The sequence below is a fragment of the Anabrus simplex genome, chromosome 2 (genome assembly GCF_040414725.1).
Source record: "Anabrus simplex isolate iqAnaSimp1 chromosome 2, ASM4041472v1, whole genome shotgun sequence".
Taxonomy (NCBI): Eukaryota; Metazoa; Arthropoda; class Insecta; order Orthoptera; family Tettigoniidae; genus Anabrus; species Anabrus simplex.
In genome coordinates this window covers 644466041-644488407 of record NC_090266.1, presented here as the reverse complement: position 1 = coordinate 644488407, position 22367 = coordinate 644466041, and the positions used below count along the sequence as shown (strand labels likewise).

Here is a 22367-nt window from a genome sequence, read left to right as displayed (position 1 = left end):
ACTGTTTGGAACTTTTCACTAATCAAATCCATGTACGAGGCATGTTTTTTAAGTAAGTCCTGTTTTGATATTCCGCCGATGCAGCGGTGCGGTCGGCATTCCGTGCATGCACGCTGTGTACCTGCATTTATTGGCAAGGCTGAGACGCCATTATGGCAATAGTCACCCTTGTGTACGTTTGTTGGCAAGCATTTGAACTGGCCTCGCCAATCGAGAGTCCCGCCGACTGTGAAGTCCGATCTGTTATTCGTTTTCCGAGTGCAAAGGGTTTGAAAGCTATTGATATTCATCGTGAGATGCCTGCACCAAATCTTCACTAATGACTGAAGGTTGCCCACTCCGTTCTTCATCATGCACATCTTTGCGGCCACCTTTAAATGCTCAAACCCATTTCCTAACCATTCCATCGCTCATAATGTTTGGTCCGTAAACTGTACAGATCTCACAATGACTATCGATAGCTTTCAAACCTTTTGCACTCAGAAAACGAATAACAGACCGGACTTCACAGTCGGTGGGACTCTCGCTTGGCGAGGCCATTTCAAATGCTTGCCAACAAACGTACACAAGGGCAAATACTGTACTGCCGTAATGGCGTCTCAGCCTTGCCAATAGATGCAGGTACACAGCACGCATGCACAGAATGCCGATCGCAGCGCTGCATCGGCGGAATATCAAAACGGTACTTACTTAAAAAACATGCCTCGTACTACTGTCCAAATTCCTCATCCTCAAGATTTTCTACTCGTATTCGTCTGCAGACAGATTTCACTTTCTCTATCCTAGGCCTAGAGATAGTTCACAAAAGATCAGATAGTGGTCCACATCATCGAAAAATCCCCAGAAACCTTGCACATTCCTAACAGATTTCCTGAATTCGAATTCCGTTATGATATAGTCCATCTAGGGTATTATGGATCTGGTGGCCATACCCTCCCATGTGTATGAAGGTTATGCCGAAAGTTTTTAGTAGTGCATAAACCGTAATGCTGAGGACAATGGGATTATTTTCATTTGAAAGAGCAATGTTTTTCGACTTTGGAACATGCGTGCGCAACCACTCCTAGCGGTAGATCCTCCACAGCGAGGGAAGAAACACAGACAGTGCTGAGTCAGACACAGTACAACATGGATCTGTCGCACCGCGATTTTCGAGCAATGATTTTTTTATGATTATAAAAAGAAATTAAGTGCCGAAGAATGCCATTCTTCTTTGCTGCGCATTTTTGGTGAGGCTGCCCCTTCTAGAGCCACAGTTGGAAATTGGTTTTGAGAGTTTTCAAGGGGTCGGCAGTCAATTGAAGATGAACCTCGTCCCGGTCGCCCAGCAACAGCTGTGACTCAAGAAAACATTGATGCTGTGAGGGAAATGATCAAAGCAGATCCACATCTTACATTTTGTGACATTGAAGGGACCTTAAATATTGCGTCAAGAGCAGCGCAGACCATCATTCACGATTATTTAGGCCTTACTAAGAGATGTGCCCACTGGGTGCCACATTCCCTGACAGAAAGCCAAAAGGAGGAGAGAGTGGACTGGTGTCATTTCATGCTAGAAAAATTCAATGGAGGGCAGTCCGAAGACACCAACAATATCGACACAGGTGATGAAACGTGGGTCTACCATTACGACCCTGAAACAAAGAGACAGTCTTCTGTGTGGTGCTTTCCAGGGGAGGAACCACCCACAAAAATTCGACGAAGTCGGAGGCCCGGAAAGAAGATGGTGGCAACATTTTTTTTTTTACGAAAATGGGGCATCTCACCTCTGTGACCTTGGACACACGTCGTACAGTCAATGCTGAATGGTATGCGAATGACTGTCTTCCCAAAGTCCTCACCACTTGGAGGTCACAGCACCCAAAGTCCAAGAGTGGGCACCTTCTGCTGCATCACGACAATGCATCTGCACACAGGGCTGCCAGAACAATGGACTTTTTGGAAAGGGTAAAAGTGCAAGTGTTGCCTCATCCCCCCTATTCACCTGACCTGGCCCCATGTGACTTCTTTCTGTTCCCTAAGGCCACGGAAAAAATACGTGGGCAGCGGTTTTTGTCAGATGAAGAGGCCATTGCAGCATACGAGAGTGCACTAAGTGACATCCCGAAAGAAGCTTGGACTGAAACGTTTTCTAAGTGGTTTCAGAGAATGGAAAAATGTGTACATGCTAATGGAGAGTATTTTGAAAAGTAGTAATTGTTGTTTCGCAAATAAATTTTTTTTCTCACACTCTGCTTAAAACTTTCGGCATAGCCCTCATAGCGGTGTATAGCCTTATGTTTGAAGAATGTATTCGTAACTGCTAATCCCATAATAGCAAAGAAGTCCAGCTAATGCATCCCATTCCAATTAGCTTCCATATCTTTGCCACATTTACCCATTACCTTCCCATATCTGCAATGTGTGTGGTGTCATAGTTAATACAAAAAGAAAACTTATAAAATTATCATTGGGGTTACTGGTGTTTAAAGGGGGATCCTCATTCTGCGCAATAAAATGGTGAAGAAGACTAGTTGGGCACCCTATGGCAAGACTGGCTATTTAATTCTCACATCTCCCTGGCGCCAGAATGATCCCTTGTTTGTGGGTGATCTGGTTTATGTTTAAAGTGTGTGAGAATGTTCCACCCTCATCTAAGAAGGCATGACTTTGCTCTGTCGAAATTCCGTGCATGATTGGTCGATTGGTTCTCTTGTTTTGGAAAGGTGACACATGTAAACGGGGTTTTTTTATATTCTTAGATGCAAGTTTGCACCTGGGATTCTGATCTTGGTTCTCTGTCCAGGCGGGTGTGTTTGTTCTGAGCTTTCGCACCTCGAAGGAGTTCTGGCCTAAGTAACGGGATAATGTAAGTTTTATTTTCTTTAATATGTCTTAACGTAACCTTTTCACTTGCAGGAATTCCTTGGAGCAATCTCGCATCTTCAATGATTTAATTTAATTGGAAAAAGGTTCTTTGTGCTATGACACATTTTTAATTGCAGGCAGGCAACTTTCCCATATATTGTAGTATTAAAATCATGTTATTGTATTTTTCTTTCCTTGCCTCTGTCTGGTAGAATGAGTACTAGCCCACTGCATAAAGGTATCTTCACTTCCAAAATAGGTTTTCAATTGGATATCCTGCCACCTCATGGCATGGATCTATTATATGAAGTAATTACATGGTCATGTGTTTAGAATCCCCTTGATGTTCTTTTAAATTAATACCATCACCAAATTATCTTCCTTTCTTTTGCCATTAGCATATTGTGATTTAAATTACCTTTTGATGATACTATTTTAAGCCAGATAGCAATTTGAATCTGTAGGTACACCATTCAGGTTCTGAGGGCAGGACTACCAGCCCTTACATGCCTGTGAACACGGCTGTCAATTTAATTGGTTGCGTTAAATATTCTTAAAGGTAGTATCTTAATGTAATATTTATTGTTCTATAGTCCTAGACCTCAACAGTCATTTTATTTGTAAGGCAGGCGAAGATGTCAGATTAATAAAATAATGTATTCAAATAATTGTGTGAGTGCCAATGAGCACAGTGTCAATGTCTGTTAATAGAATTAAGTTATGTATGTTTTAACATAAAAAAAATAAATTATATAATATTAATTTACAGCTATTTACATTAACTGAACTCATATACATGTCTATATACAGTGTATGTTTCATGACATAACCTCACAAACACTGCGATCGTTCGACTACATAAACAATACTAATACTAAATGGATGTAAACAATTCATAGCCATACATTAATAATAATAATAATAATAATAATAATAATAATAATTATAATAATAATAATAATAATAATAATAATAATAATAATAATAATAATAATAATAATAATAATAATAATAATAATAATAATAATTCAAGCTCGATACTTGCATTATTTACCCATGGGTGAGAGAATATTGTTTTCAAGTTACATCAGTTTATCACACTTGCATCAACAGCTACCTTTATTGTTAAGCCCTGAGGGAAGATTTCAATACGCAAGCCTCCTTTGATGTTCCAAGGAGATGAGCATATGATCTTGCAAATAGAAATCGTATATCTGAGTACTGAAAAGGAGTAATTCCACTCTGTGGATTGATGTTTTGATTTGGAAGACACATAGGCTGTAAGGAGTGACAATCTTCTCAGTTTACCTCCATTGGATTGAGTAGAAAATGCAATGAAAACAACAAAGGGTTAAGCATCTGTTTTTAAAAAAAACTTTCAGATGTTGCAAGCACTAATCATAATAGACTACCAATAATATACTTGATTACATGAAAAAAAGTTGATGAAAAAATTCTATGCAATGGTTGAGTACAATCATGGGGGATATTTTTAAACAACAGACACATCAAACTATTACCATTTCAACAAATTTCTCAAGCGCATGTTTCTGGATACAATTAATAATTAGTTAAATCAACTGCAAGTTTCAGAACATGGCAGATAAAATAGGCAATTCACCCAGCCCAGGCTTCTGAGCATATATTTAGACAATCAATCCCTATGGAAAAGGGCTTACCAGTACTTTACTTCCTTTGCTTTGTCTCATATTAGAAGTAAACTAACAACATAAAGATTATATTCAGTAGCTCAAAAAAGGAACAAGTGCATGGTATTGTACAACTTCCTCACATTAAATCTATAGGTTTGTTTCTGAGAAAAGTATTGCTGTTTGTTTTGGGTATCCACAAGGTTTGTATTTCCATGGGAGGTGAATTATTTTTTTGATAATAATTAAAATTAAGTCTAACAAAATATTAAATGCAAGGAACATACAATACCATGCACTCATTCATGTTTTTTGAGTGACTATACATTTCTTCATAATTATTCGCCACACAGTTGTGAAATATGATACTTACTTGGAAATGAAACTCTGGCCTTGGATCGGTATATTTAGGAATGTGCAAGAATTCCAGTAGGTTCTGGCGCAAGTAATAAGCTAATGCTTGCAGATGAGGTAGAGCATGAGATGGAATAGAGAACTGAAACATAATGTCAAAGTTCTTAACACCTCAACAGTGAGCAAAATTTAAAACAAGAGATACCAAAAGATTATAAATTAAAAATACAATTTTAATATTGTAAAGAGAGCAAATCTGAGAGTGACCAGAGAAGAGTTCTACTCCCCACTGTTTCCGTGGTTTCCCATTTTCACACCAGGCAAATGCTGGGGCTGTACCTTAATTAAGGCCACGGCCGCTTCCTTCCAACTCCTAGGCCTTTCCTATCCCATCGTCGCCATAAGACCTATCTGTGTCGGTGCGACGTAAAGCCCCTAGCAAAAAAAAAAAAAAAAAAAAAAAATACTCCCCACCGATTAACCCGTGAGGGGTCGCGTCCGGTCGTTTCAATCATTTCTGTTTATTTTGATACTCCTTCTGCGAACACTGTTTATTATACTTCCTACCCCTTAGTACCTTTCAACGGTCTTGTCTACACTTCCGCCACACCACTGTTATCCCTCTCCACTCCTTCATTGAGTGACAAGCTGGCTATCCGGTCGTTTCGTTTGTACGCGACTCCATACTTTACCTGTCTCCGTTCTATTAAACCATATGCGACTCATGGCATAGACTTATTTATAATGTGGAAAGTGCACTTTTATCATTCATTGTTGAGTAGAGGGAGAAGGAGCATTGTCTAGGTGTGTGTTAATTGAAATTAAACATTAAGTTTTAAAGTATTTTCCATAAACAGAACTTGAATTTGCATTTTCAATTTCATCAGCAAAAGGCAATCTCATTATAATTATTATGTTAAAAAGTGTTTGTCTGTGTTTAAATAGTATTATCTTATATTACTGTAACAATAAATCGTATAATACGTAAGCAGTTTGTGTTTTATTGATTTCCGGTCGAAGCACCTGTACGCGACTCCTGACGTTACACTCGGCACACGACCCCTCGAGGGTTAAGGTAATCAAATTGTTTCCTAAAATCATCTTCACAGATGGAGTAAAAATATTCTTACAAGATATCAATTGTCATTTTATACGAACTTCATGGACAAGAAAGAAACTATCATAAAAATAAAGATGTTGGTGAAAATCTCTCACCATAGAAACTACAGGGACATTCTACTCTGAAACTGTAACATGTATTGTTTGTTTGTTTGTTTGTTTGTTTGTTTGTTTGTTTGTTATGTAATGATTTGAAGAAACAAACATTTTGTTACCGAGTGTCTGAAGAAACCAAATGCTGTTTACATTTGATAAGTAATCTGCTATACTGTACTGCAGTATACTTTAATGTTATGAGTGTTTTCTTAACTGGAAATAAAACAAACTTGATGCAATCTCATCAAAGTATTTCCTACTGCTTTAGTCCACTTTTCAGGGAATTTCACAAATCTGTCATGTAGAACAGTGTTCAAATTACCGAAATGATTTTTTGTTAAAATAATTCTGCAGAAACTGCAACAACAGAATACAACTGGAAGAGAAAAAATCCTCATCTTTAGTAAAGTATCATCACTATAGGAGCTGTTACAGTTTACATCACATTTTCACTCCTGTCTAATGTGTTTGAAATTCCCATTCTCTTCAAGCTTTTCCAATAACATTTGAAGAAATCATATCTTATTCAATATTCAATATCAATTCGCAAAGTAGTTTAACAGATAGTGTCTGAATCCTGCATGTTGGAGCATGTTCATGTAAACTTTCTGCCACTCAGGAATATTAGGCCTCTTGCACATTTTTATTGAATGGTTTATTTAGAGCAGGTGTCTCCAAATTATTGGACACGGAAAGCCATATTTTCAAGCTTTGAGTCTCAGCAGGTGTCAGATCAAAACATTTTATCAGAAATTAAAGACTATAAAGAAATGACCATACAATGTTTTAAGCATGCAGTTTAAAACTAGAGTACATTTTAGTGAGAGATATTATGGCGCTAATTTAGTCTGTTGAATAAATAAAATATCTTCCAACTGTTGGACACTCAAGTTACCACTATATTTTGATTTTGTGAACTTCAACAAAGAAGTCCCAAAAATATAGAAGAAACTCCATGCAAAGTCTTTGATCTGGAGGTAGCTTTCTTCTAAAAGATATCTGTAAGCTTGAACTTGAACTTGTAAGTTGTCCTTCATGGTGTCATCATCAGCTTGTAGATCGATGAGTTCCATTAGCAATGCTGTTTGAATATCTTCAACTTCATCTGAAAAAGGGTACTGGAAAATCCTTCTTCCCTTAGAACATGCATCTAAGTTTGAGAATCTGTCTGAGAACTGTTTCTTTCAATCATCAAGAATTTTCATTGCAAACATGTGTGAAACTGTTAGTCGTATTCACCATTCAATGACTGGCAACTGCCAAAGTAGGAAAAATTTTCCAGCGCAATATGTTGTTCAAAAAAGCCTTAGTTTGTGTCTAAAACCTTTGTCATGTGTGTACAGGTCACAGGTAATATTGCACTCGAAGTTTATTATTAAAGTAATGCAAATGAAGATCAACATCAGCCAAGAAAGCTAGTTTCCACAGCCATTCCTTGTCAGACAAAAAAATCCACACGATATTTTTCTTATTTTGAAATATTTCCCTTTCTATTCTCAGAGAAGAAAAGCTTGACAAAATGTTACTACAACTCAAACAGCTAACCGCTGTGTGGTATGGGAGATCAGATGACTTGTAAAAAAGACCTGAACTGTTGATGTTTGAGTCCACGAGATCTTGTGATATGGCGTAGCAATGTGGCATACCCATCACCCAGTTGAAAACCGCTGCAAGCAGTTACCCGAGTACCGGCAGGTAAACCAAAGCATAAAGCTTGGAGGAAATGCCAGCCTAAGCCAACCATCAGGCTTGCAGGAACAAACACGAAAATAAATCTGGCAGTGGATGAAAGTTGGCGCAGTAAGTTAATAATGGCGTGAGGCCTCGAGTTGACGCCGCATAGGCGACCTGCGTGTCTATGAGAATGGGGCCCTACCTGTGATGAATTATAATGCTGAAGACGGCACACACAACCAGCCCCCGAGCCATTGGAATTAACCAATGAATGTTAAAATCCCCGACCCGGTCGGGAATCGAACCCGGGACCCTCTGGACCAATGGCCAGCACGCTAACCATTTAGCCATGGAGCCGGACACCACAGTAAGTTGGTGGAATGAGATCTAATTAGCCCACGTACAGTGTGTATCTACCGTCCAGAGCTGGTGCATTTGCCAATGCAGAATGAGTCAGGGAGTGGGGAACCAAGCTGTCCCTTTCATGGTCACACCCTAATTGCCATAGAAACCACCCTACTACTATAGCTGAAAATGTGAAGTACCAAAGACCTCCTGGTCACAACTACTGCACTGTTTGCTTGATTGTCTTAAGAGTTGACGAGTTCGTGTTTGCACCTTGTAAGTTCTATGTTGTTGTCAAGTGCGATTTGTTTTATGTTTTTTTGTGTGATTTGCTCCTACTTCCTGTTCTTATAATATCTACTGTCAGAAGAAGGGACAAACAGTTCATAGTGAAGGAAGAGTAATATTAAGGAACATTATTAACCAGTGTGATCAGGAAGCTAGAAAAGGTAAACTTAAATACTTACTGCAACAAGGGAACCTGTGTGCTGCAGATTATGCTAGTGTGTCTGTTTCAACAATTGCAGCTGTTCAAAAGGAAGGTATTTCGGGTGTTGAAACTTTGTTACAGTCTCCATGGAAAAGAGCCCAAAAACTGAAGAGTTTAGTTTCATTGTGACGAGTTCGACAGACAAATAATAAGACACATTATTAATTTTCTTTTTTTGCTAGTTGCTTTACGCTGCACTGACACAGATAGGTCTTATGGCAACGATGGGACAGAAAAGGCCTAGGAATGGGAAGGAAGCGGCCGTGGTCTTAATTAAGGTATAGCCCCAGCGTTTGCCTGGTGTGAAAATGGGAAACCATGGAAAACCATCTTCAGGGCTGCCGACAGTGGGGTTCGAACTCACTATCTCCCAGACGCACACAATTCATTTATGAACGTAAAATTAAGCACCAACAAGTCAGCTGTATACATAAGTGCAGTAGACTTAATTTATGTATGTTGTTACACATGAAAGTACAGTAGGCCTAATTTATGTATACAAATTACTCAGGCCTCTTTTAGACGGCGCGGGAGTAAAACGTGCCCGTGTGTATGCATGGTGTCACCCGCTTCCACTGACTCTTACACACACAGCGGCTGGAGAGGTGCAAAACTCCCCGCGCTTTCCAGCGGATCCTTTTCAACACACTTTTCAGTGTGGGTAATAAATATGGACTGTTATAGTCTTCATTTACCTTCTACACTTCTACACTTAAGAAAATTTTTTTTTAACTTTTAAAATGTTTTCCATGTTATTTTAAATAAGTTGTTCATTGTATATTTTTTTTGACAAAAAATATTTTTGTAGCTGAAGATGTCCCATATAGAGGGATGAAACATGTTCTAATTAAGTGCTGTTCTAATTATGTGTTTGTTCCTGATATAGACAAAATAATAATAAATGTATTGAAAAGGTGGGAAATCTCTCAATTAAATTCACCAACTGAGTTCCTTTCCTTGTTCATCCTATCTATCTGTCAATATACAGGATGAAGCGAAATTCGTGCACTCGGGCGTCACAGTGCGACTCCTCACATGCCAGCAATAAAAAACATGTCTGTCACAAAAGTTCGTCGTGCGAGTATATCAGGCAGAAAAAGGACGTTGAAGAGTGGCAATCTGGTAACACTGTAACCACATGTACAGTAAGTACCTCTGTCAGCAAATATTACCCGTGCTGTACAGTTGGTGCATGGATAGAGTTTTGGGTTGGCATGCAGGAGGTCAAGGGTTCAATCCTGGGTTGAGGCGCATTTTTTATTTGCTAATTTCCATCGGACATTACATACTGTAAGACAGTAAGACACCGTACCATAGGTCAAATGTATCCGACATTTACAACATTTTGTAACGCTGAACACAACAAATACTTTGCTAGGCCTACTGGTAACGTAAGGCCCTAACGAAATGTAATGGACCTGAACGAGGCAAGAATAATAGTTGGTACTAATCTATTAGACCACTGGAGGAGGGTGCGAATAATTCATGCCAATGAAAACGATTGTTCGTACATTTCTAGGATTGTAGTATGTTAGTGTAAATGGTGTCTGGAGGACCCTCTGCAATCGCTGTGGACGATTAAGATGCCAGATACCATACCACCTGGAATACATTTACGAAATAAAACAACATACGCTTCAATCCAAAATCGAGCCCTGGACCTCCTCCATGCTAACCCAAAACTCTATCCACTGCACTAACTGTACAGCACGAATAATATCTGCTGACAGAGGTAGTTACCCTAAATGTGGTTACAGTGTTGCCAGATTGCCACTCTTCAACGTCCTTTTTCTACCAGATATACTCGAAGTACTAGCCTTTGTGAGAGACATTTTTTTATTACTGGCATGTGAGGAGTCGCGCTGCAATGCCCGAGTGCGCAAATTTCGCTTCACCCTGTATATAACTTGAACTGACAACTTGTTTGTTCCTTTCCAAAACTTATAATTATTATCTTGAACAGTTATGTTTTCACTGAATGTCACGCTAAAAGTTACATAAAAGTAAAACAATTAATTTGTGTTAAACTTTCAGTTGGTGTGTTCAAATGACAAGATAAAATGATTTATTGCCTTCAATAACAATTTTTAAATGCGTGTAGATGTATTTTATGAGTAAGCAGGTTTATATCAATTTATACGTTTGTTAATGTTCACAATTTCACTTCAGTTTTATGTTTCTTTAGTTATTTTCTTGAATTTATAATGGAAAATACAGCAGCAGGTTTATATCAATTTACACGTTTGTTAATGTTCACAATTTCACTTCAGTTTTATGTCTCTTTAGTTATTTTCTTGAATTTATAATGGAAAATACAGCAGCTGATATACTGATATTTTAATATTCAATTTTCCATTCAACAATATCACATGCATGGTAAAATACTATAGATTGCTAAATGCTGACATTAATAATGCCAGAGAAGGATAAATTGAATTTTTATATGCTAAAATCTACCATCTCAAACTATAATACAGTATAACATTGTGTAACATAGATAAACTACAGATAGTGCAAGTAATACGACAGAAGCAAAAATGTACTTGAAAAGGAAGAATCCTTCATCAGTGATCAAAGAACCACTTACTTGAATGACAGATTCCGGAGCATGATTGGGTTTTTGAATGAAGTGCACATCATCTGGTGTAAGTTTGCACATAGGATTTCGCCCAAGCATAACAGAAAGGAGTTCAAGGACGGCATCGTCCAGTCTGTTTTGTAACACCTGGACCAATTCTTCCTTTATTTCTGGACCTGTAATACATGCAAATACTTTTAGGGAGTATAATAATGACAGTACAATCTCCATAATCTGGCTGTTCAGAAGACTGGCACATTCAGTAATCTGGTCTTTTGTTTCTGCCTGGCGTACTCTGCTGAAACATATGAATTTGAATTGTGACACACTGTAGTAGGGCCTTTAAAACCATCCACTATCCTCTGTGTTGCCATTCACCTGGATTATTGTTATGACATGTACTGTATGGTACGGTTCTTTGTTCCTTGTGCAGCTGCGTATCTTTTATGTGTGTTTTAATTATCAACTATGGTTTGAACAATGCCAAATTTGGAGAAACACAAGCACAAATTATTATCATTAAGGGAAACTGCAATATCCTTATGAAACTGGATCAGGGTGAGGAAAAGAATGATTTAATGAACCAATATAGTGCTGAACATGCAACAGTCTATCATATACAAAGAACTGGGGAAAAAATCAAAGTTTTAGTAAAAAAAAGGTGAGACACAGACTATGAAGACAGCGGTTAACTCAAATTTGACGAAGCACTCTATGCATAGTTTCTTCAGCACACACAACCAGAATGCACCCATTAACTGAAATATTCTTAAAGATGAAGCTAAATTATTCTACAAACAAATTATGGGCAAAGATGACTTTTATGCTAGTGATGGATGGTTGGATAAGTTGAAAACACAATTTAACAGTACATTTTTTCTATAAAACTAGAAGTTACAGCCTATAAATTGCAATCATCCAACTTTTCCAGTAATCCAGCACCCCTCTGATGCCGAGAGGGACGAATTATTTGGGTTGAACTGTATTCTTCTTCTGCCACTTTTACCACAACCTGGTGGGATCACAGGTACGAACCGTGTCGCACATAAGGACTTGGCCCTGATTTATGGCTTGATCTTCTTTCAGATGCCAGCACTATGCGGAGAGATGTATTTACTGTTGTAAAGTGGATAAGTGGCAGGGTTTCGACCTCCAGATCCCAGAACTGTGAGTTCAAATCCAGTAGAGTTAGTCTGATTTTTACTCATATTACTATTGCATGTTTCTGTGGTGAATTGTTTGTGTATGAAGAGGAGTCCATTGGGACAAACAAAAGCACCCAGTCCCCGAGTCAAAGGAATTACTGTATTTACCCGATTGTACGCTGAATCTTTGTTTTTTACTTTCCTATTAGTTCAAAAAATGCCCCTCAGCTTAGAATTGGTATCATTAACATGGCCAGTAAAGTAAACAACACCCTTTATCGATGCAATATGAAAAATTCCTGAAAAATAATGTCAGAAGCCACCACAAGTTAATCTTTCACCATCACGTAGACTCAGGCCTGGTTTCAACTACAGTTGTATATATACTAGTAAGTTGTTTGTTAACACTGTGTTAAAAACGTAAAAGGTTAAGATTCTTGTTTTTCTTCAAACTTTTCTTGTGAAATGTTAGCTAACATGCTGTTAAATCTCGCGAGAGTTACAAACACTAGCAGAACCAAGCAGTTGCTGAGCACGCTCCATTGCAATTTTGTTTGTTTGAATGTGGCGCATGAAGTCAACACGTAAATGGATCATTTCAACAGTTGATTCACAAACCCCAGCTAAGAACGGGAAACCGTCTTTCACAGACCTTTATCGTCCTTTTCACGCTGCTCTGTGTCCCAATGTATGCTATATTACAGATGAACCTCACTTCTGCGGACACCGTAAGTTCCGTGGAATAATGTCTGTTGCAAGAGGTGTCTGCAGAAACAAGGTTGTAAACATTAATCAAACATTTTAACAGCGTAGAACATTCACCTTAAATACAAACATGCATCTTCATTTTGATTATTCTATATCATTTATAACTAAATATTTGCCTGGGAGATATTAGAAATGATTTTATAACCTTTACAACCTTTACAGCTTCAGGAAGTAATCATTCAGCTGTTTTTTGTGTTCATTTAGCACATTTTGTCTTTACTGCAATATACTCGAAAAGGGAATAAAGTCTGTTAAATTGAACCATTGTGTTATCCCCATACTCCCAATTCAGCATGACACACAAATTCATAATTTGTTTAAGAATCTCAACTTTCAGATTATATGCGATTTCTCACACTTTTTCTTGTAACACTTTCTCACTCATTCACAGTTTCTTTGCTCGAACACACTTGAACCCTCGTTACTCATGTTTACTGGGTGACTGAAATATTATGGTATTTCTGTCTCAACAATTAGCGCATGTAAGTCTCTTTCTTGTCAAGTTTAACTGAACCACCAGACCTAAACCACATCAGCGATAATCTGAATTATGAACAGAATGATGAAAACTAATTTGGAAACTCCAATGGTAACTTGTGAGAAAACAGTCACTGGCAGCTTTCCTGGACAACAAGAATTCTCAGAATGTACACTAATTAGAATGCAAGATGACCATATCAAAATGTTTGGAAAGAGATCTGTACAGAAGAATTAACTTCAGGGCTACTACAGCATTTTTTCTCTCTTTTGCTTGGACTCGAAATAGTACAAATATGCTAAATGAATTCCCGTATGTCTACAGAATGGTTTGAAAAGAAAGGATGACATAGTCTAGTGTAAAAAAAAAAAAGGTGCCCTGGAACGTGCAAAGTGTCCACGTAAGCGAGTGGACAAGACTAATGGCGATGTCTTATTATACTAATGGCGATGTCCGCTGTCCAGGGTTCGAGGTGTCTGCTTAAATAAGGCTTATTTAACACATGACTTATGTAAAATAAAATTGATTCCATACATAAATGTCAAGTAGGGAGGAGTCCCTTGAATAAAGGTGTCCGTTGGGGTATGCACGACAGTTTAACGGGTTTAATGTCTTGTTTCATGATAAAAATGCGAGGTTCAAAGATACCTTCTTAAAAGGTATCACCTACGTATCATGATCCCTTTATAACGTGTCACCACCTGAAACCATGAGAACCTGGCCACCTAGTAACTACATCTCTGGTTTGGATGTTGGGATCATTAATCACTTGAACACTAACAGAAAAAGTATCCCTTCTGATTGAGGCATATTTCAGCTCTACTGCCTCCAGGTGATTGGACTCTTGTAAGTGTACTATCTTGATTGCATTAAAAAACCAGGAAAACATATTTCATAGAAGTCATGGATAATCTGTTGACGTTCTTCTATTGAAGGAAATGCTAAGTTAGCTACCTTCTTCTCATGGATGCTATTGCTTCAGAAACTCTGCTAACAATTCAACTAACTGAAGCATTTGAAATTCTAGCATAGTTTCCAAACATTACATGAAAAATCGTTGGCCATGCATTTAAAAAGTGTTAGATCTTGAAAGCCCTTGATAACACAGAAGATGATGAATCTGAATCATGTGATGGCAATGACTGACTGAACAATTAAATGGCAGAAAATATATTCCTTATGCTTTGTGTGCTTCATTAATACATTTCTATTTTTTAAAGTTTTGTTTCTGATTTCTCAGGGGTCGACATACAATCAGTGCTGGCTTATAATGGAAAAAATATGGTAACCAGACATGGGCAAAATCTTAAACCTGAACCCTCTGAACTGAGGCCTCATGCTGAATATTCAGCTAAAGAGCTACACAAAAATGTATTATTAATCATCATCATCATCATCATCGTCATCATCATTAAAAATGTTTATGGAAGGACTAACTTCATGTATGTCTTCTATTTTGGAAAGTATGATGTTTACAATACAAATGAAGGAAGTGATTTGTGCCAGAAGCAACATTACACAATGTTGACTATGTACTATAGAGGATATATTTCTAATATCAACATAGGATAGATAATACTTCATTATCAAAACTCATAAAACAGTGAGACATTAGACTAAACCCTTGAACAATTCTGATACCTGAAATTAGGAGACAGAAAAGCTTCCCTTACCAGCCTCAGAAATGCCATGCACTTTGAGAATGATGGTATCTTCCGGTCGGGACAAGCATGGCTGTGGAGTAACGCAGGGAGTTACTGCTTCTCCAGGACTAGAGGTGGGTAAGTCTTTCTCGCCAAATGACCTCATGCAGGGTCTCTCTTCAATCTGAAAAGTAAATAATAAATTTTGCTTAAAAAAATCCACAAGCCCCAACCACTTAAACATAACCCGAGTCAGAGGAATTAATTATTCATCCGACGGAAGATCCTTTCTTTAATGTTTTATTACACAATTTAAAGCTTTTATAGAATTTACAATGCCTTATTCACATCATCGAAATAGTCATGGCCACCTTTAACGAACAATTGCACTGCAGTTCAAAGAAAATGCACGGAGATGGTATCAAAGGAAAAAATAAAAGAGATACACAAAGTAAATCAATTTTGGTAAAATGAAAATCTTGTCCGGGCTGAACAAAAATGTATTACTTTCATTCATCTGTTTCAATACCATCCTAGGTTTCTTTTCTTATTTTTAACAATTTGTTTTAACGTCTCACCGACACAGATAGGTCTTATGGTGACGATGGGATAGGCAAGGCCTAGAAGTGGGAAGGAAGCAACCGTGGCATTAATTAAGGTACAGTCCCAGCATTTGCCTGGTGTGAAAATAGAAAACCATCTTCAGGGCTGCCGACAGTTGGGTTCGAACCCATTATCTCTCGGATGGAAGGATTCTAGGCTTTTACAACATGGAGGTGACTGAGGTATGAGCAATGCTAGTAATATTATTCCTTATGCAGTCAGTCCATGTCATGAATGGTGTGAAAAATGTCACTCATAAGGTCGGTTGGTGCGTGCAATTCAGTGGGCTTGGCAGACTGATATGTAATAGTAACTTCTGACTCAGTGAGGAAAACAGTGGAAAGAACCTAGCACACCCCTTCAGTGACTCGTAGCTTCTCTATGACAACTGATGGTGAAGCTGTTGAGGATTCAACCAGCCTTCAGGCTGAGAACTCAAAATACACTCATACAAATTGAAATCTGTTTCAGAATATCTAAACACCTCAAAAAAAAAAGTTTTCTGCACCTGGATTGCTGAAGTTCAGTACACGGTTGCTTAAAACCCAAAAACGTATGGAAGGAACATACACACTTTCTACAATAAATACACGATTGCTTCGAAGAGTATACACCAACCTATGATAAACACAATGCATTATTTGGTAAAGTGCATCTTTCTATTAAACTTGGAAGTCACAATATGTGTCTTAATATGGTGTTAGTCCACCCCACCCACTGAGACATGCTGCCACCTGTTGCCTAACTCTCCCATACCCCACTCTCCAGCACAGCCCCACAGAAGACATTCAGGCTGACAGATGGATTCTAATATAATCCCACTGCATGTTTCAGGTGGTCCCAGACATGTTTAATTGCATTCATGCCAGCAGACACAGCTAACCATTCCATCCGATCGATTTGGGCCTCCCTGAGAAAGATGTTACCATGAGGAAGCTACTGTCATCTTTTAGAATAAACCAATCTCTAGCATGCTTTTGGTATGGAAGATTTGGTCCCAATATCATACACTTGTGATACTGCCCTCAACGACGAGTGGCGTCTGACGTCCATACATTATGCCAGCCCAGAACATGATAGATCCACCTCCCTAATGGACCATGGACTTTGCTCTCTCCACACCCCTCTCCAAAAAGTATTAGGTGTCAGACAAATCTGCATTCATCAGTGAAGAAGACCAGACACTACGATGCCCGGTACCAGTCCTCATGTTTCCTTCCTGGTGCCAGTGTTGGGGTATATGTGCAGATGCTCACCAAGGAATTCTGGGGACAGTGGGACCTACGGAGATGATTTCTGAATGTCTCAGTAGATACAGCCCTCCCAGTTGCTATCAGAAAGGGATTACACAGCCCCGTTGCAGTCTTCTCATTCCTGCAAGCCAAGATTCCTAAGGAGTGGCCATCAGTTTCTGTTGTTGACCATGGGTAACCACTGCGAGAATGACCTTGAAGATTTTGTACCACATTAAAATGATTTTATGTCCTAACAACACCATTATGGTGTACACCAACCAGGTGGGCAATGCTGATGCAGCATAACTATGTGTATGATAAAAAGTTGTAATGACTCACTGAGGAATATTTACTCATTTAATGGCCAACAAACTGCATTCGGACCAAGCTGTGTCCATGCACTCCAGTTACACCTAACAGGTGATGTTACACTGCATTCCAGTGTCTCATTTCATGAGACAACTGTCTCTGTGGCACCCTTCAAGAGCACCCAAAAACATTTGGTGCAAAACTAATTTTGAGTTGTGTAGATTACACAGGAACATTGTATGTAGATTACACTAACAAAATATAATATACAAAGAACACAAAAAAGTTAGTATTATCCAAAAGTAACAATCAAGGAAGTACATTTGTGGTTAATGATGACAACATACAAGTTAAGAGCTAGCAGAATGTAGAATACTGATACATATTGATTTAACAAAAGCAAGCAAGTTCTACTTATTGCCATTGATGCTTTCACGGCCCGTACTTATAGACATGATACTGTATAGGCTTTTGGTCTTATGCTATATCAAGAAAATAAGGTGGAATTCTTTACATTTCGCAGAGAACTGTGCTTTGCGTTATCAGAAGAAAATCTTGATTGTCCACGAGAAAGGCTTCTTAAACAATGATTGTCTGAAATTTAGACATTACAATAGAAGTGAAAATGGTATGTTCATTCGTTACCAGATGGCTCCCCAGACGTGGTACAGTGCTAGCGTTCAAAGCGGAAGCTGACCGAACCATCAGAACTCAGTCTAAGAGGGTTACATTACATGTGTATGTAACATATGACATTGGCAGGTGTATGACATTGACACAAGCCTGGAATGAAACTTCTGGCAATGAGGAACATACGAATTTGGAAAACACCGAGACGAAATAACAATAGTGAAGGGAGAGGAAAGGGAACTACCTACGTAAATCCTTAATGGCTGGCAACCAGGTATTACTTAATTGATAGCCAGTGTCCCTGTTGAAATTGTTAGGATTTCCACAGCTTCCTGTACAATCCTGGACCTGTAGTGTCTAGTGTGGGTAAGAGCTCGAGCATCTTGGAACATGACATCATGACCCGACGACAGAGCGTGCTCAGCTATTGCCGATTTGTCTGGCTGGTTGAGACGAATATTACGTTCATGTTCCTTGATACGGGTACCAAGTTCACCTTGTTTTCTTGACATGGCATAAGCCCACAAGCCTATACAGTATCATGCTATAAGTTCCACTTGACTTCAAAACTTGTGACAATAAGCCACAAATTGTTCAGGAAATTGGTGATCTATTCTCATGATGCAGAACTGAAGTATTAGAAGAAACAGTAAAGCCTTACTCAGGGAACAGCAATGGTTAGAGAGAGGTTTGAGAGGGAGGATAGCTGTACCAAATACTTACTTGACTTTCATCATTGCTAGTACCCGGCTGCTTTCTAGCGCTAGGAGTAAGTGAAGCAACAGAAGAGCTACGTGACACAGGTCCAGGGGAATTATCCTCAGTGTCTGAGCGTACAGGGCCACTCGGCCCTACAGGGATCAATTTTGATGGCCATCGAACATTCTCGTGCAACCTGTAAGAATCATCAAGTTGATTGCTGAAGGTGAGAAGGATAATCGGTACAAATTTCCTCCTATGTTCTAACATTTATTAATATAGAGAATCATGTGTCAATACCATTCCATTCAATATTATTACAGAGTTGCCCAGAATGTTGTAAGGGCGTAGGTTTGAGCGTGGTACTAAGTGGCCGAATTGGATTAACTGGCCAACTTGGAAAACAAAGTCGCTTCTCATTTACCACGGTCACTGAATATAAAGAGAATTGTCTACTACAGACTTTATTTTTATGAGGAAATTATGTGACTTTGCCTTCAAAAAAATTTATCTGACACAGAAATGTAAAAGGAACATTACAGATTACAGTTAGTTTTATTGGTATTATAGTCTGTAATAACTTAATGATAGTCTACACTTTTCAAAAGTTTACTAAAGTGAATAAGTGATTATGTTGTGAAGTGACAACTATACCTGTTCAACAATAAACTGGATATGAAATTTCACATCATGGCAGACAAACACATTGGAAACTCATGGATTACAGCAAGGAAATAGTCTCATTTATACTGTTTACAACAGTGGTGGATGATATCATGAGGGTAGCAATATTATTTATCCATGGTATTGTGATTTAGAAAAAGAATAAGAGAAAGGTCAAAGAAAAGTTTGTTGCAGTAAATGGGAAAATTAAACACTGGTCAATGAGGATCAATACAGGAAAAAGTATGAAGGTGAAGACCAACAGAGAGAAGGAAAAGGTGTTATGTACCTCAGAGATTAACTCCAAATAGCTGAGTTCTTCAAAGGAGCAGTTCAGATTAAACATTGATTTTTCACTGAGCATTGTAAATGAGAGGGAATTAAAAGTGAACTAATGTATTTGCTCGTGTATTAGACCCCCTGACATATTACCCCCCCCCGCATTTGGGACAAAGAAACATAAAAAATAAATATTGCATACAAGACCCCCCCAATGTAATTCATCAGAGAAGAACAAGCCTTATTGCAGCTCTGATGACATCACGCAAATTTGTGAACAGTTTCGTCCATATGACCCATGCAATGAAAACACGCGTCAAAGTCATGCAATACATCTGTGTTTCGTAGTTAAGAAATGTCGTCTCTGTAGCATAGGCCTACTGCAGCTCTGATGATGTCGTACAAATAGATGAACAGTTTTGTGTCCGACCTACGCAATGTCTGCCAGCGTAATGGTTAGTACAGTTAGCTGCCGTTCTCAGAGGCCTGAGTTCGATTCCTTGGTACCATATTGCCAGAGATTTAAGAATGGCAGAAAAGTTGATATGCAGTTAAAATGGTACATGCAGCTCCCCTCCATTGGGGGCTGCATCACCTCGAGATGAGGAAATGAGTTTACTTTAGTTAAGAAATATTCACGGTTGTTGCTATTAATATAGCAGGCGAGACATTAACAAAGTGATCGTTTAATATCTTGTAACTCGGGCCAATACAGCCTACGTAATCTTTGGAGAGAAGTAGGTTTAAAACGCAATAAGAACAATCCAATCATAACGATTGTTTTACTCGCCAACGTACCTAAATAATAATAATAATAATAATAATAATAATAATAATAATAATAATAATAATAATAATAATAATAATAATAATAATAATAATAATAATAATAATAATAATAATAATAATAGTAGTAGTATTGATTTTATGTCCCCAATAACTACTTTTACAATTTTCAGAGATGCCAAAGAGAACATATTTTGCATTAATAAAAAAAATATGGAGGCAACGAACGTGCAAAATTAAACATTATCATAATAAAAAGCATTATCATCACACCTGTAGATATCCATAAATGTGACAAGCTTTCCTGTTATTTATTTTTATTCTTTCCGTCGTGAAACTTCGACACTAACCGAGTACTTAGTACAATATCTAACAAATAATGTGGTCTCTCTTATCTCAATTACAGCTATTTAGGTAAATCCTGATGGTGATAAATGTAGAGAACAAGCATGAAATATACTTAGAAATAAAGGTCTGGCTTTCAATAACCGTAGTTATCCAAAGAATGCTTCCAGTCACTATGCATTACATTCAGAAGTACAACTCATAGCTAATATACGCTAGTTATCAGCTGGTGGATTGGCATGCTTTTTACAGCACGGCTTTATTCAGAAGGGGTGGCTTCTGCTACACATACACCAACTGGGAATAACAGAGACCATCTCCAGAAACCATCTGCAAATAGATTCTCACTGTTTGGACTCTATAGTTGGGAACAAAACTACTTTTTAAGTTGCAGAAAGACGGGATCTCCATCCCGAATACTCGTGATTGCCATGAAAATGACATCATTTGGCATGACGACATGCGGGTAGCAGGGAAGTTGGTGGCACAAGATGACAATAATTAAAATGAGCGCAATGATCAGGTTTATTGTGTGGTAGGCCTATTGCTTAACTGACAGACACAAATGACTGCTATTACGTTCTTGTGTATTAATATTGCATAATGCGATTCCCTTATCCCTTTTCTCTATGATCGAGTATGGAGTGAGACGAATCTTCGTAGCAAGTTTTTACGACTGCATGCCCTTCCTGGTGTCAACCTCATCAGAGGAGTCAATGAGATAAAACGAATGAGGTGATATAAGAGTAACTAAAACTGACTATATTTACTTTATATGTAGGCCTAAAAATCATGTGTTCACCATTTATTCTTTTTAAATTTAGAAATACTACCTTCCAACGAAAATAGTCATTAAAACTCGAAATACATTTGTAAGTTTGTTAATAAATAGTGTTGAATGTTAACATGTACAATTTATAGCTCTTTACACCCTAGAAGTTATGTGTTCACTGCACAAAATTTGAGTTTATCACATATTGGACCCCCCTTACTTTTCTTGGCTGTAAATGTGGAAAAAAAAAACAGTGTCTAATACGCGAGTAAATACGGTATTTTTGTCCTGTCCCATTCTGCTTAATTATTCATGTATTTCCTCGAAGCTGCTGATGTAACCAGCGGTAAGGCTGAGTTGAGGGTCAATGCCTCAATCTTTGTGTGTAGGTACATGTTCTTCCTGCTCCTGTTACAATAGCAGGAGAGAAGTTTGCTGCTAACACAGTTTTTGATCATTTATCATGGCTTCTAGATATAAACCATACCATACATATCAAATAGAAGCAGTAAACTAAAAATGATATCCCAGAATCACAGCAGAGGAAAGTTTAATTTAGAAAGGTGTAAATGTAGTTTATGTGTTAATATAAATACCTACTGTTAATGAATGTGTGTGTTGCCATGAAAGCAAAGTGATAAATAAGCTGAGGGGAAGTGTAGACTGTATTATGTTACATGATTATTTTGATACCATAATCTGCAAGACATTTAATAATCATGCAAATAACTAAACTAGAACAGTTAGGAAAAATCATGGTGTGACATTGCATACAGACAAATCAATTCCTGGAATACACTGAGTAACAACATTATACTTCCCTGAGCAGTTAGCAAAATATGACAAATGTTTCCTGAAAG

General features: G+C 38.1%; 1 protein-coding gene across 1 annotated transcript in view; it reads right to left on the bottom strand.

The window, feature by feature from the left end:
* The window catches only part of LOC136863623 (KICSTOR complex protein SZT2), an 874751-nt gene that overhangs the window by 199851 nt on the left and 652533 nt on the right, over positions 1 to 22367 (bottom strand). The window contains 4 exon segments of the mRNA XM_068226020.1: positions 4870 to 4992; positions 11162 to 11328; positions 15217 to 15370; positions 18687 to 18858. Coding sequence (XP_068082121.1) covers positions 4870 to 4992; positions 11162 to 11328; positions 15217 to 15370; positions 18687 to 18858 — 616 coding nt within the window.